This window comes from Artemia sp. Qi Xiang Cuo, chromosome 17 (assembly GCF_049724085.1).
Source record: "Artemia sp. Qi Xiang Cuo chromosome 17, ASM4972408v1, whole genome shotgun sequence".
Lineage (NCBI taxonomy): Eukaryota > Metazoa > Arthropoda > Branchiopoda > Anostraca > Artemiidae > Artemia > Artemia sp. Qi Xiang Cuo.
In genome coordinates, this window is record NC_142810.1 from 37,784,112 (window position 1) to 37,798,855 (window position 14,744).

Genomic DNA, 14,744 nt, shown 5'->3' on the forward strand with positions numbered 1-14,744 from the left:
CTTGCTGAAAATCTTCAACATCTCCACATCTGAAATTGAGTCGCCAAAGAAAAATGTAAGATAAATAAAAAGAATTTCTTCTAGCTTTTCTTGCAAATTCCCCCATGTAAAATTTCTCGTGCAAAGCTCACCCCTGGAAACTTCCCTCGTCACGGAATATTTTCCCCATAGAAATACTCCCCGTAGAAAATACCCCTTCCCATCAAAAAAAATGTCTGTATATTTTCGAGTAACAAATACCATATGTAAACAATGGGCAATCTCATAGCTTACAGCCCTCTTTCTGGGGGCAGTGGGGGGTTATGTCATCCCCAAAGGTGTACTTATTGGACCTGTCAAATATGCTGAACAAAATGGCTATATAAAACTGTTGATTTGACGGCTGAAAGGAAAAAGAGGTGAAGGGGGTAGAGGGGGTGCTTGTCCCGTGTGCAGAATTTTAGAGGCGCAAAATTTCAAATAAATAATCTAACGGTTACAATCATTTGTAATTTTGATTTTTTTTTTTTTTTTATTAAAATTAAGTAGAGGGTGTCAGTAAATAAAAGCAAATTGAATTCGAAATTTTCATGTTTTTTTTTCCTATATCTTCGTTGCCATTCCTAGCGAGATAATTAATTGTTTTGCAGAGGCTAAAGTAAGAAATGTTAGATTCAAATAAATTTAAAATTGTGTTGATTCATGACAATTTTTTTTAAATTTGACCAAAAAGTTTTCTGGAGACGGGAGGGAGGGGTGCTAATGAAGATTTTGCCCCGAGGGCCAGAGATGCCGGAATCACCACTGGAGGGGGGCTAGTTGCCATCCGATATTTTTGGTCATATAAAAAGGGCACTAAATGTGAGCTTGAAACCCTTACAATAAGGTCCTCTAATGCACTGTAAGATTTCTTGACTTTGGGGGGGGGGGAATTTCCACCCTCTTTCGGAAATCAGGTAAATTTTGCAGGCTCGTGGCTCTTGATGTGCAGCGTTAAATTTAATGAACCTTATATTTTTGGAAACAACATACAAAGACAATTCATTTAATAATATCTATTGTTATCAAAATTCTGTTTTTTAAGAGTTTTGGTTTCTATTGGACCGAGTCGCTCCTTACTTACAGTTCGTTACCACGAACTATACTAAGTTTTATATTTTCTCCTCCGTTGAAGTTATTCATTGATGCGTATTTAGGTTGTAGCGCAGAAAAGTGCAAATTTCTTTCATTTTATGCAACGAAACCATAATTTTCGCCTGGCCAACGAAAACCTGTGATGGGTTCCGCCGATGAGTTTCGTCCCCCATTTCCCATAAGAGGAAAAAAAACTTACAATCCTTAAAAAAATAATCGAATTTTAGCTAATAAAAATCTTCTAGCGAAGACTGTCTTTGCAATGTTTTCACTGTAACGAAATCGAGTCTAAAAATGTATTATTCAAATAGCTTTTAAAAAGACCTTACATCATTCAACCTATTTAGTTCGGCAAATATTTGACAACATTGTGCCAGTAATAGTGTGGTCTAATCAGTTTTTCTGTATTAAAGTATCTCATTATGTGTCATTAAGATGTTTCTTTACAAACAATGGGACTAATCAAAATTATTCTCGCAATTACGCTGCTGCTTTTATTAATTTTATTTAGGATATTTTTATGCTCAGTGTCGTATTGGAACTGTTTTACGATCTTGGATGTAACTTCAGTTTTAGATCTTGGTTTACAAATGGAATTTGAGGTCTAGATAATTTTGTATGCTTCATTTATATATATATATATATATATATATATATATATATATATATATATATATATATATATATATATATATATATATATATATATATATATATATATATATATATATATATATATATATATATATATATATATGTATGTATATGCCTTTTCAGTTATTTGCATTACCTGAGACTTTTTTTTTTTTTTGCAAGCGATATTATATGATTCATATGACGAATCGAACTGAAAAAACAAGCTTTGAAAGGGGGACAATTAGCCCTCTGACTCACTTTACTGATGAACCTGATTGCCCCCCCCCCCGCCAAGAGGTGCCACTAACCAAGTTGTTTAAGAAAGGATGGCTTTTACCAACTGGCTGGTCATTTGTACTGACTGATTTCGTTGATAAGAGTACTAAGGTAAAAAATTTGGCCCATAGTCTCTAATCCCACCCTCCCTCCAGTTCACCATCAACTTATTTAAAAGGGTAGGTGAATTGCATGGTTCTAAGGCAGTGAAAATGATGTCTGATTTTTTGAATTAAAAGCGATATTATTTGATATTGCTGTCAGTTTTTGGCTAGTTTTTAAAACTGTTTTACATAGCTTGACGTTATATACATGATGCTATGTTACATAACTAACACAAAGCTTCGCCATCTTAGACAAAGCTTCTGTATTTCTATTTGATGTAGTGGTGCCAATTCACAAAATGTTGAGGAGGGGGGGGGGGCAAAATGTGTTAAAAAAATCCCAAAAAGTGTATTTTTTGAAATTTAGAAGTGACAAGTGCCCCTCCCCAATTTCCGTTACTCGTTTGATAGAATGATAGCATTGTATGGTACATTTATGGAACGAAAAAACCATATTACCTAAACTAACCGTTGTTTAGATTGTTAAGGTAAAAGTTTTCACGCAAAGTTCAATTTCTTCAATGAGTTTTTGGAACCCAATTGGATTTAGTCTGTTCTGAAATGTAATTTCAACATTTTTCTTAGTCTAGTACATTAGTAAGCACCAAATAGTCCCTTGATATTTTCCGGCACCTGATGATTTATTAATGGCAATCAAAACGAGTAACGAATTTTCTTTTTAAATTTCATGTTCTTTTTATGGACTTGGTCAGATTGACCTTCGAACGGTTCATACAAATCGACGTCATCTGCCCTTTATAAGTTCGACTTTTTTTTTACAGCAGTAAAGGTGGATACCAAAGAGGTTTAACTCTGAAACCAGTGAAACCACATTTATGCTCTTTAGTGGGTACATCAAATAACGATTCTGTCATCCTAATCATTTAAGATGAACGTTTAGAAACATAGTGTTTTTTGTTTTTATGTAGTTTATAATTTGTTTTTATGTAGTTTATAATTTGTTTTTATGTAGTTTATAATTTGTTTTTATGTAGTTTATAATTTGTTTTTATGTAGTTTATAATTTGTTTTTATGCAGTTTATAATTTGTTTTTATGTAGCTTATAATTTGTTTTTATGTAGTTTATAATTTGTTTTTATGTAGTTTATAATTTGTTTTTATGTAGTTTATAATTTGTTTTTGTGTAGTTTATAATTTGTTTTTATGTAGTTTATAATTTGTTTTTATGCAGTTTATAATTTGTTTTTATGTAGTTTATAATTTGTTTTTATGTAGTTTATAATTTGTTTTTATGCAGTTTATAATTTGTTTTTATGTAGTTTATAATTTGTTTTTATGTAGCTTATAATTTGTTTTTATGTAGTTTATAATTTGTTTTTATGTAGTTTATAATTTGTTTTTATTTAGTTTATAATTTGTTTTTATGTAGTTTATAAATTTGTTTTTATGCAGTTTATAATTTGTTTTTATGTAGTTTATAATTTGTTTTTATGTAGTTTATAATTTGTTTTTATGTAGTTTACAATTTGTTTTTATGTAGCTTGTAATTTGTTTTTATGTAGTTTATAATTTGTTTTTATGTAGTTTATAATTTGTTTTTATGTAGTTTATAATTTGTTTTTATGTAGTTTATAATTTGTTTTTATGTAGTTTATAATTTGTTTTTATGTAGTTTATAATTTGTTTTTATGTAGTTTATAATTTGTTTTTATGTAGTTTATAATTTGTTTTTATGTAGTTTATAATTTGTTTTTATGTAGTTTATAATTTGTTTTTATGTAGTTTATAATTTGTTTTTATGCAGTTTATAATTTGTTTTTATATAGTTTATAATTTGTTTTTATGTAGCTTATAATTTGTTTTTATGTAGTTTATAATTTGTTTTTATGTAGTTTATAATTTGTTTTTATGTAGTTTATAATTTGTTTTTATATAGTTTATAATTTGTTTTTATGCAGTTTATAATTTGTTTTTATGTAGTTTATAATTTGTTTTTATGTAGTTTATAATTTGTTTTTATGTAGTTTATAATTTGTTTTCATGCAGTTTATAATTTGTTTTTATGTATTTTATAATTTGTTTTTATCTAGCTTATAATTTGTTTTTATGTAGTTTATAATTTGTTTTTATGTAGTTTATAATTTGTTTTTATGTAGCTTATAATTTGTTTTTATGTAGTTTATAATTTGTTTTTATGTAGTTTTCTTGTTTTTATGTAGTTTATAATTTTTTTTATGTAGCTTATAATTTGTTTTTATGTAGTTTATAATTTGTTTTTATGTAGTTTATAATTTGTTTTTATGTAGTTTATAATTTGTTTTTATGTAGTTTATAATTTGTTTTTATGCAGTTTATAATTTGTTTTTATGTAGTTTATAATTTGTTTTTATGTAGTTTATAATTTGTTTTTATGCAGTTTATAATTTGTTTTTATGTATTTTATAATTTGTTTTTATCTAGCTTATAATTTGTTTTTATGTAGTTTATAATTTGTTTTTATGTAGTTTATAATTTGTTTTTATGTAGCTTATAATTTGTTTTTATGTAGTTTATAATTTGTTTTTATGTAGTTTTCTTGTTTTTATGTAGTTTATAATTTGTTTTTATGTAGCTTATAATTTGTTTTTATGTAGTTTATAATTTGTTTTTATGTAGTTTATAATTTGTTTTTATGTAGTTTATAATTTGTTTTTATGCAGTTTATAATTTGTTTTTATGCAGTTTATAATTTGTTTTTATGTAGTTTATAATTTGTTTTTATGTAGTTTATAATTTGTTTTTATGTAGTTTATAATTTGTGTTTATGTAGTTTATAATTTGTTTTTATGTAGTTTATAATTTTTTTTATGTAGTTTATAATTTGTTTTCATGTAGTTTATAATTTGTTTTTATGTAGTTTATAATTTGTTTTTATGTAGTTTATAATTTGTTTTTATGTAGTTTATAATTTGTTTTTATGTAGTTTATAATTTGTTTTTATGAAGTTTATAATTTGTTTTTATGTAGTTTATAATTTGTGTTTCATGAAGTATGAATGAATTTTAAAATAATTTTCTATTGCTTTTACCTTTAAGGTTTTTTTTTTAAATAAATATCTTTATAAGGTCGTGACGAATAGAAATTAATGAACTAATGCATTTTTACACGCAGTCGTATAATGGCGAAAAAAATATATAATCAAATAATATAAGCAAAATAAGAATTTCTAAAAGATTTTTCTATTCTTATTTGAAATCTCGTTTTCGGTCTACTTTTTGTGACAGGCTCTACAATTTTATTTCTTAATGGTTACAGTCGGCCATGAAACTCAGCTACGAATGTAGTGGAAGCTTAAACTAACAATATTTTCACAAAATTAGTGTAAAACTAAGGAGGTACCGATTATTTTCACAATTTTTAATTTTCTACGGATATATCAGTGAAATTGAATTTGACTTATATATATATATATAGATAGTTTATTAAGCTCAATAAAACCAACACATATCAAGTAAACTAAATAAAAAATAATTAAAAAAATGATAAATTGTTTCTGAGACCGGCTCAATCTATTTCAGAATCTTTGGCTATATCGGAAAAGGAAATAATTCGCCCGAGTTTGGGAACAGATTCATTCAGATTCAGCTTTAAAGGGCTGGGCACACGTCGCTGATTTCGGGAACCGATTTCAGTAAGGGTATATTCCACATCAAGTGATTTTATTTAATGATGCTAAGTGACGGAGCTTAGTGACGTTTTTCAGTGATTAATCATCATTAATTACGATTAATTTACAATAATCATTAAATAAAATTAATTACATGGCTAAAGCACTAAAGCCCTGGTACATTCCTTATCTAGAACGTAATTAATGATGATTAATCACCGAAAAACGCCACTAAGCCCCGCCTTTTAGCATCATTAATTAAAATCAGTCGACGTGGAATACACCCTAGCTGAAATCGGTTCCCGAAATCAGCTACGTGTGCCCAGCTCTTAAATTAAGATAACTGAAGTTAAGAGGCGTAATACAAAACGAAGACCGACTATGGAATGATTTGAAATTACTGTTAGGGCAATATTGCATTCATTATTTCACAGGCTCTTCTGTACAATGTGTCATTCATTGATGAATCAATCACTGACCTATAAAAAACATCAGATATTTTAGCGTTGTTACTAATTCATTCACGCTGAAGTTATTCATTCATGTTGACAATGAAAGTTCTTACTAATTCACTTATAAATATTTTTTTTCAAATTCTCATTTTCAATCAAATAAGAAACACATATTCAGGCCCCCCACTGGGTTCATAATTTAGAAAAAAAAATGTTCATAAAGTTTATATTTTTCTTGTTATCAGCTGGAAAGCACTTGCGGTTGCTGTCTTTTTCCTTTTAAAGGGCAAGCAAAGCAAATGTGAAAGAGTTTTTTGAAACTTTTTCTGAGCTCTCCTTTTTCAACCTGGGATATTCTTCCATCCAATAAAGTAGCATGCGTTGAGGCGTGGAAGAACGCCTGTCGAAAGTACAAAAAGTTGATGCTCTGAACTTCAGGAGTAGTGCCAGAACTGCTTACCTGGCCGTTTGCCGTCATATTGATGAGAAATCACTAGGTCAAAATGCCCTTCAGCATTTCCAGTGCCTGTGGCTGGATGATTCAAATCCTAATACAAGAACAAGTGACTTTGCGAAAATAGTTTTATTTATGCCTTTCTGTGTGAATACTGAAGCTGCCAGTGATGAATGGAACTTGCTCCAGCTGGAACCGAGTTTGCCTAAGAACATGACTTCATCGAGGATTGATGTTTGATGAAACTTGGTTTTTTAGTCTAAAAAATCATCAAGGACGGACCATCCCCTTGATTCAGAGATAGAAAAAGCAGCTCTCTGTGGGTCGCATGGGAATGTTGAACGTGATTTTTCCCGGTCAGGATGGATCATGACCGAAGACAAATCATCGATGAAAGTGAAAACGCTCAATGCTAGACTGATATTCTCTGACGCTCTAAAGAAGTTTGAAAACAGGTCTGAGTTAGTCGCTATTACCAGAGAACTTTTGAATTTGGGGCAAAATGTGTGCCAGAGCTATAAACTGTGCCTGGAATCAGAGTGATCTAGACAGGCTGAAGAGGAGTCGAAAAGGAAAGAAGAAGAGGAGAAAATAGGATGCTATCTGAGAAGAAGACCATTGAACACCTGGAAAAAGATTTGATTGAGAAGAAGAGACACGTAGCAGAAAGGCTTCTTCAAGAAGCTGAAAAATGCCATAGATGCCAAAGACTTTGTACAAATAAGCCTTGCACAAAGTATGATCAAGACTTTGAGCTGGAATATGTGCGAAGAAGATGAGGCACCCAGAAAGGTCGAGCGGATACAGAGCAGGGTAAACAAATTAAACTCGTCCTTAATTTTGTCATATTTTGCCAAAAGGAACAAGTAGAGTGGAGTATTTTGTACTGTTGTATTTTGTACTTTTATACAAACGAAAAGTATTTAACTGAACCCACGAAAAAAAAATAAGAAGAAGAAGAATATGTACACTAGTGATGAAAACATCAACTGCCAGTTTTTGTGTCCACCGACAGTTTCTGAGGTGCAGATTTCGTAAATTTAGGTTCATAATTAGTTCATAAAAACTGGAATCAAAAGTTTATGAAGTTCATATTTTTCACAGAAAAATCTAGCGGGGGGCCTGTATATGTCATTTCAAGCAACAGCCTAGAACCTTAGAACTGTTAAAAACTAATTGGTTGAAATTTGTGCAGAAGAACTAACACCTACTTGGTTTTTAATTACAAGATTTCATTAATAGCTTTGAAATTCCATAACTTATTTCTAACATAAATGTGCTTAAAACATGTGAACCAACAAGGGACAACAAATTGACGCTAACCCTTTCGCAGTCCAAACCCAAATCTGTCATATCTTAAGAGATTTTCCTCACTTATCGTTTCGTGTATTATTTTGTGCTATCCTTTCAAGGCAAACAAACCTTTTAAACCTTAAAGCAAATTGCCACAATTCCCCAAGGGAGCAAAATAAATTTTACAGCAAAAAATTTTAATTCAAGACTTTGTATTTAATTCAATCAGGTTGACGTTTATCATTCACATTGACAAAAGGATTTTCCACTTCGTTCATTTACAAATATTTTTTTTAAGTTGTTATTTCTGGATTAGTTAAGAGTAGTATCCATAATAATAGCAAATTACTCGGAATCAAGATATGGATTTAATACTAAACCTAACTAACTGTAAAGCCAACATTAAAAACAAAAATCACAAAAAGAGATAAGAAATTTGCCAATGTTTGTTTCTTCAATGGCGGTACTGCATCATCAAGCACAAAAACTGGCTTTCTTAAAATGTTGATCAGTTTTGCCAATGCTTTGAAATAAACTGTACCAGTTTTTGGACTAAATTTATACCGCAAGAGAATAATTTGTAGGCTCCGAACAACATGTTAAAAATTTCTGGTAACCAGAAGTAAAATTAGGTAACATTAGTAAAATTAGGAATCAAGATATGGACTTAATATTAAACCTATAACTGTAAAGCCAAAATTAAAAAAAAATCAGAAAAAGAGATAAGAAATTTGCCAATGTTTGCTTCTTCAATGGCGGTACTACATCATCAAGCACATAAACTGGCTTTCTTAAAATGCTGATCAGCGTTTCCAACGCTTTGAAATAAACTGTACCAGTTTTCTGACTAAAATTATACCGCAAGAGAATAATTTGTTGGCTCTGAACAACTTGTTAAATCTTTCTGGTAACCAGAAGTAAAATTATGCATAAACTAAAACTTAAACAGATATCCGAGTCAGAAAAGAGCAAACAACCAAAATGTACCCGAACATTTGTATTATACCAAAAAGTTTCCAAACTTACCGCATTGTACAAGCACTTCTAAATTTTACCTAAAACGGTACAATTGTATCGCGTTGGCAACGCTGATAACCTGGAAATTGTGTTCACTGATTTGGGTCATTTTGGCCAAGTATTCAGAATAAATTTTCCGCTGGTAATAATATATGCGATTTAGATAACTGATCTATGAGGACCAAAGGCTATCATGGGTGTTAAAAATCCGAATTCTGAATGACGATTCTGTTTTATTAGGAAGCAGCCAAAGATGCTAAACGGAGGGCAGCTCTTAGTCCAGAAGACACCGAAGAATCCCCCATGTTAAATAATGCTCCAGTTCCCGCAAGGAATAGAAGGGGAGGCATCTCTGCTGAAACAATGACAGAAGAAGAAGCCACCAACTATCCGAAAAAAGTAAGCGTATTCCTAATTAAGGCTTCGATTGTTTAATGTGGCCCTGGTGTATCTTTATACTGATTGAAGATTAGATATTACAAAAGAGATGAACTTCCAGGCACAATGATCTCTGTAAATGACCATGAGAATGTCTGGCTAGGTCATTGACCTACACTTTATTGGTATGTCAAAGATTTATTTTAAGATGTGCCTATATTTAATAAATTCCTGGCTGGTAGTTAAAGGCTGTCTAGAGTAAGTGGAAACACACTTATAAATTGAATTCACCCCTCGTAATCAATGCATCGGAGGGGATAGTTGGAATAGATCTAGGGCAAATTGAGACCAGATCTGATAATTCAATTCCACTCTCCTCATTCCTAATGCTAGGGAGGGGGTACTTCAAAAAGATCCATGGCAACGTGGGAACAGACTAGGAAGTTCCAGGCACCCCAAAAAATACATTAATATACCTATATCCAATCTTAATTTATTTGAGTTTGTTTCAAAACATTTGCAGATTGATAGTGATATTTATGCTGGTGAAATTTGAGTCCATTTTCGAAAAATTATTTAACAGTCAGTGGTCATATGCATAACAAAGAAAGCACAAAAAGCACAAATTTACCAATTGCAGGTCTTGACCTGCAATTGGTATTGATTTAGGAACTACTTACTCCTGCGTCGGTGTCTTTCAACATGGTAAAGTTGAAATCATTGCCAATGATCAAGGTAATCGAACAACACCATCTTATGTGTCATTTACAGATACTGAACGTCTTATTGGAGATGCTGCTAAAAATCAAGGAACCATGAACCCTTTAAACACAGTCTTTGATGCCAAAAGATTAATCGGTAGAAAATTTGAAGATTCTTCAGTTCAATCAGATATGAAATATTGGCCTTTCAGGGTAGTCAATAAAGATGGCAAGCCGAGAATTCAAGTTGAATTCCAAGGCAAGGCAGAAACATTCATGCCCGAGCAGATCTCTTCAATGATTCTTAGTAAGATGAAGGAAATCGCCGAGGCTTATATTGGAGAACCAGTGAGTGACGCTGTTGTCACTGTACCTGCCTATTTTAACGATGCCCAAAGACAAGCTACTAAGGATGCTGGTGTCATCGCAAACTTTAATATTCTTCGTATAATTAATGCGCCGACCGCCGCTGAAATTGCCTACGGCCTATATAAGAAAAACGATTCTGAAAAAAATGTGCTCATTTTTGATCTTGGTGGTGGTACTTTTGACGTGAGCATTCTTGTGATCGAAGATGGAATCTTTGAAGTAAAATCAACGGCAGGGGATACACATTTGGGTGGAGAAGATTTTGATAACAGACTAGTGAGCCACTTCGTCAAAGAGTTTATAAGAAAGTATAAAGTGGATCTTTCAACTAATGCAAGAGCACTTAAAAGACTTAGGACCACATGTGAAAGAGCGAAAAGAACCTTGTCAGCCTCTACCCAAGCTAGTATTGAAATAGACTCTCTGCATGAAGGCATTGATTTTTATACCTCCATTACACGTGCTCGATTTGAATTACTCTGTGATGATTTGTTTAGAAGCACAATGAAGCCAGTTGAAAAATCTCTCAGGGATGCTAAACTAGACAAAGGAAGCATCCATGAAATTGTTCTTGTTGGAGGCTCAACTCGTATTCCAGGTGTGCAAAAACTTCTAGAAGACTTTTTTAACGGAAAACAACTCAATAAGTCAATCAATCCTGATGAAGCAGTAGCCTACGGTGCTGCTGTTCAGGCTGCCATTCTTAATGGTGACAAGTCCAAAGTAATTCAGGATCTCCTTTTGTTGGACGTTGCACCTCTTTCTCTTGGTATTGAAACAGCTGGAGGAGTTATGACTTCATTGATAAAAAGGAATACAGCCATTCCTACGAAGCAAACTCAGATTTTTACTACTTATTCGGACAATCAGCCTGGAGTTTTGATTAAGGTTTATGAAGGAGAACGAGCCATGACAAAAGATAATAATCTTCTCGGAGAATTTGAGCTCTCTGGAATTCCACCAGCCCCTCGAGGTGTACCTCAGATCGAAGTGTCATTCGATATTGATGCTAACGGAATTTTAAATGTTGCCGCTGTTGAAAAATCCATGGGTAAATCAAGTAAGATCACGATCACTAATGACAAAGATCGTTTATCTAGGGATGAAATTGAGCGAATGGTCAATGATGCTGAGCGTTATCGTGCCGATGATGAGAAACAAAGGGATAAAATCTCTGCTAAGAATTCCCTTGAATCCTATTGTTTCAATATTAAACAGATTATAGAAGGTGAAGATTTAAAAAACAAGATTAGTGAAGATGACCGAAACACAGTCATAGGTACCTGTAATGAGACTATTAAATGGCTGGATGACAATCAGTTGACTGAGAAAGAAGAATATGAAGACAAGCAAAAAGGAACTGAAAATATATGCCAGCCTATAATAACAAAACTTTATCAAGGAGTTGAAAGTACGTCTGGAGAAATGCCTGACCGACCTCAAGAATCTGGTGGACCAACTATAGAAGAAATAGATTAAACCTTCCCCCAGAAAATTTCACCTTTGCTGAAAAATTCCCATTGTAAAATTCTCCATAGCCATTTTTAGAGCATAGTGGGAGATTTTGTTTTAATTATCCTGCAAATTTCTGCGAGCAACTTCGAATCGCAAAAATAAGATAAAGTTGGCGGCTTTTGGGACATCCTAAATATTCTTTTTCGCATTCCTTTGTGGGTTGTCTTGCAGAATAAGCCGATTTGGTAGGCGGATGACTAAAAAAACTGCTGAAACTCAACAAAAACAATTTAAAGGAATTGGATCAAGTTTTGGCATACTAAGTGAAATTGTAATAATATTATACTACCTGAAATAGAGCCGAATAAATTAATGGTAAGCTTATTCAGCTTATTGGCTTGATGAATTGATCTTTTTTTTATTATCAAATATTATTCTAAAAGCTTTTCAATGAACGCACTTGTTATGTCGCAAATATTTTAATAAAAGGAAATAAAAAACCTAAGAAAAACGATTAAAGCTAAAATGGACATTTTCGGTCCTGGATAATTCGGAGTTGTCGTTACCCCAAGCCCCGCAAAACCAAATTTTCAGTAGCCCTATGGCCAACTAAAAACTTGCTAGAATACAACAAATACAGTCAATTCGTAATTACAGATGTTGTATTAGTCTTCCTTCTTTTAAATATTTAAAAATTACTCTTCCATTTAGACTAAAACTTGTGAAAATATGTTATGTTTAAATAATCCACTAAAACACATTTTTCATCTCTTCTATCCAGGACAGATTAGTTCATTTTTAGCTATAAAAGCATGGTTACTACTGTCAGGTAGAGATCCTCATTTCATGAAATAAAACAAGTGCTTTAATGGGTATATCGTGTTTTTGATTTTTCGTCAAATTTTAGCTAAAGTCTAGTCCAGGGGCCAGGTCCTAAAAATATAACACTTCCATGATCCGTTTGTTATGCGCGATCTGAAAGCACTTTCTGGTCCTTGGCCCTTAAAAATGACCTGAAAGATTAAAAAGTACTATCTAGCGAGTCTCGTTTGCAATCCATTAAGTTTTGTTCATTTTGAATCATTTTGAATAACCGAGAAAAAGCACAAAGAAGTTGAAGGAATTAGAAAAAAGTAATCATAAATTTTGAAACTAGTCCTTATTTAGCATGATGGCACATGACTCAAACGTTTTTCTTATTAAAATCCTATGCCGGAGCTTCGTAAGGCTTTCTTGTTTCACCTGCTAAAAAGGTTTTTCCTTTTATCATATCAATTTTAAAAATAATCCCTTTCCTATTTTATTTTAATTGAGAAAGTTCCTGTTTCTTTTTAATTGTGAGTTTCTGGATATGATACTATTGTGATGCTCATTGATTTATTGCATAATTCAGATTGTTTTTCTTCAGTATCTAGAGCTTTTATTTTTGGGTTGCAAATCCCAAATCGCTTTGTCTAGGGGTGCCAGTTCAAAAAATGTGGGGGGGGGCTAGAAGAAAAAGTATTTTTCATACTTTAGGATGGTAATATCATTGTTTTTGCAATTTTTCAGCAAAAACGCCAAAAAAAGTATTTTCAATAAAAATATTAAAAATGGTATTTTTCATAATCTAAGGGGGGCAAAAGAATGTAGTGGGTAATTGCTTCCGTTCCCATAGCCCAATTTGGTGCCTCTGACCATGTCAATCTAATGTGTATCAATATTTTGCACACTTTCTGTCCACAAAAAGTGCTCTCTTGTATTTTTTAGTTTCCCTTTTTTATTATAATAAGAAATATTTGTTATTTTATTTTATAACTAGTCAAAGAGCCTGTAGAACGATTAAAAAGCCATGCTGTATACGGTCTTGTAAGGAAAATAGACGAAAATAGTTTGCAACTTCCCCAAAAAATTTTAAGTAGCCTCCATCCCAGCTCCAGAAAAAGAAAACTTTTCCTGAAAGTTCCTTCTCAATCCCCAAAATGAGAAGCAAAACAGGATATACTCACCAAAGGGCTTATGAAAATCATATCCTTTTAATGAAATTAGGAGAGGGTCCATTTGGAAGAACATTGCCACATCTGATGCCTTTTTTAAAAAAAGGCCCATGCACAATGAGATTTGCCTAATACCTGGACTTCGCTAGTGTTAAAATGAGCCAATCAGATTTTTTTGCATAGTTTTTTCATTGGCCCAAAAATTCTACAAAGGATTCTGATTGGCTAAAATTAGCGCTAGCTTAGTTTTGGTATTAATAAAATCTCGTTGTGAATGAGCAGTAACGAAATGTAAAGTTAAAATAAATGCATTTTTGACAGAAACGGCATCTTCATATGGAAAATGATATAACGCGCGTATCTTTTGAAAAGTTGCTTCTCTAAGGTATGGTGTCATGTTTATGACTCCGCTACCTCATTCTCTGAAATATCGTCATTTATTTTTGAAGTATCGTCATAGACTGGTTTTTAGAGTATTCCTTGTATTACATTTTTTTTTCAAAACACGTTTTTAAATTTACAGTTACAATGGGCTGGTGTTCGATCTTTACTAGGTTTCTCCTAAGGGAGCAACCATAATAAAATACCATTTTCATTATGTTTTTTTTTTCAGAAAAAGGTGGCCTAGAAAAACATCTTTTGTTCCATAGGTTAGACTTTCCCGAAAGAAAGACAGTTAAATTTGCCTGACTTGCCATTTGAGCCTTAAAAGTGCCAGCGGAGATTTAAGCTGCCAGAAAAAGTAAAATAAGCACAAATGACTGACCTGAAAAGCCATAATGAAAAAATGCTTAAGGATTTTGTTAACTTTCGATGACGTGCTCATTTTCTTTGCTCCCCGAGAGATGTTGGGCCATTAATCTTGTAGAAGAGAAAAAATTATAAAGGTGTAAATGTGCTACACCCAATACA

General features: G+C 32.1%; 2 protein-coding genes across 4 annotated transcripts in view; both read left to right on the top strand.

Moving 5' to 3' along the window:
- The window catches only part of Pka-R1 (protein kinase, cAMP-dependent, regulatory subunit type 1), a 185,577-nt gene that overhangs the window by 66,209 nt on the left and 104,624 nt on the right, over positions 1 to 14,744 (top strand). For 2 of the 3 annotated variants that reach the window (XM_089103733.1, XM_089103734.1), the window contains exon 2: positions 9,194 to 9,352. The exons of the other annotated variant lie outside the window; for it this stretch is intronic. In XM_089103733.1, the coding sequence (XP_088959859.1) occupies positions 9,194 to 9,352 (159 nt within the window). The remainder of the gene's footprint in view (positions 1 to 9,193; positions 9,353 to 14,744) is intronic. 3 annotated transcript variants of the gene reach the window in all.
- LOC148942168 (heat shock 70 kDa protein cognate 4-like) lies at positions 9,979 to 11,880 on the top strand (the record flags this gene model as incomplete). Its single annotated transcript, XM_089103590.1, has 1 exon — positions 9,979 to 11,880. A coding segment is annotated over one exon (1,902 nt), but the record flags the coding sequence as incomplete, so codon positions are not given.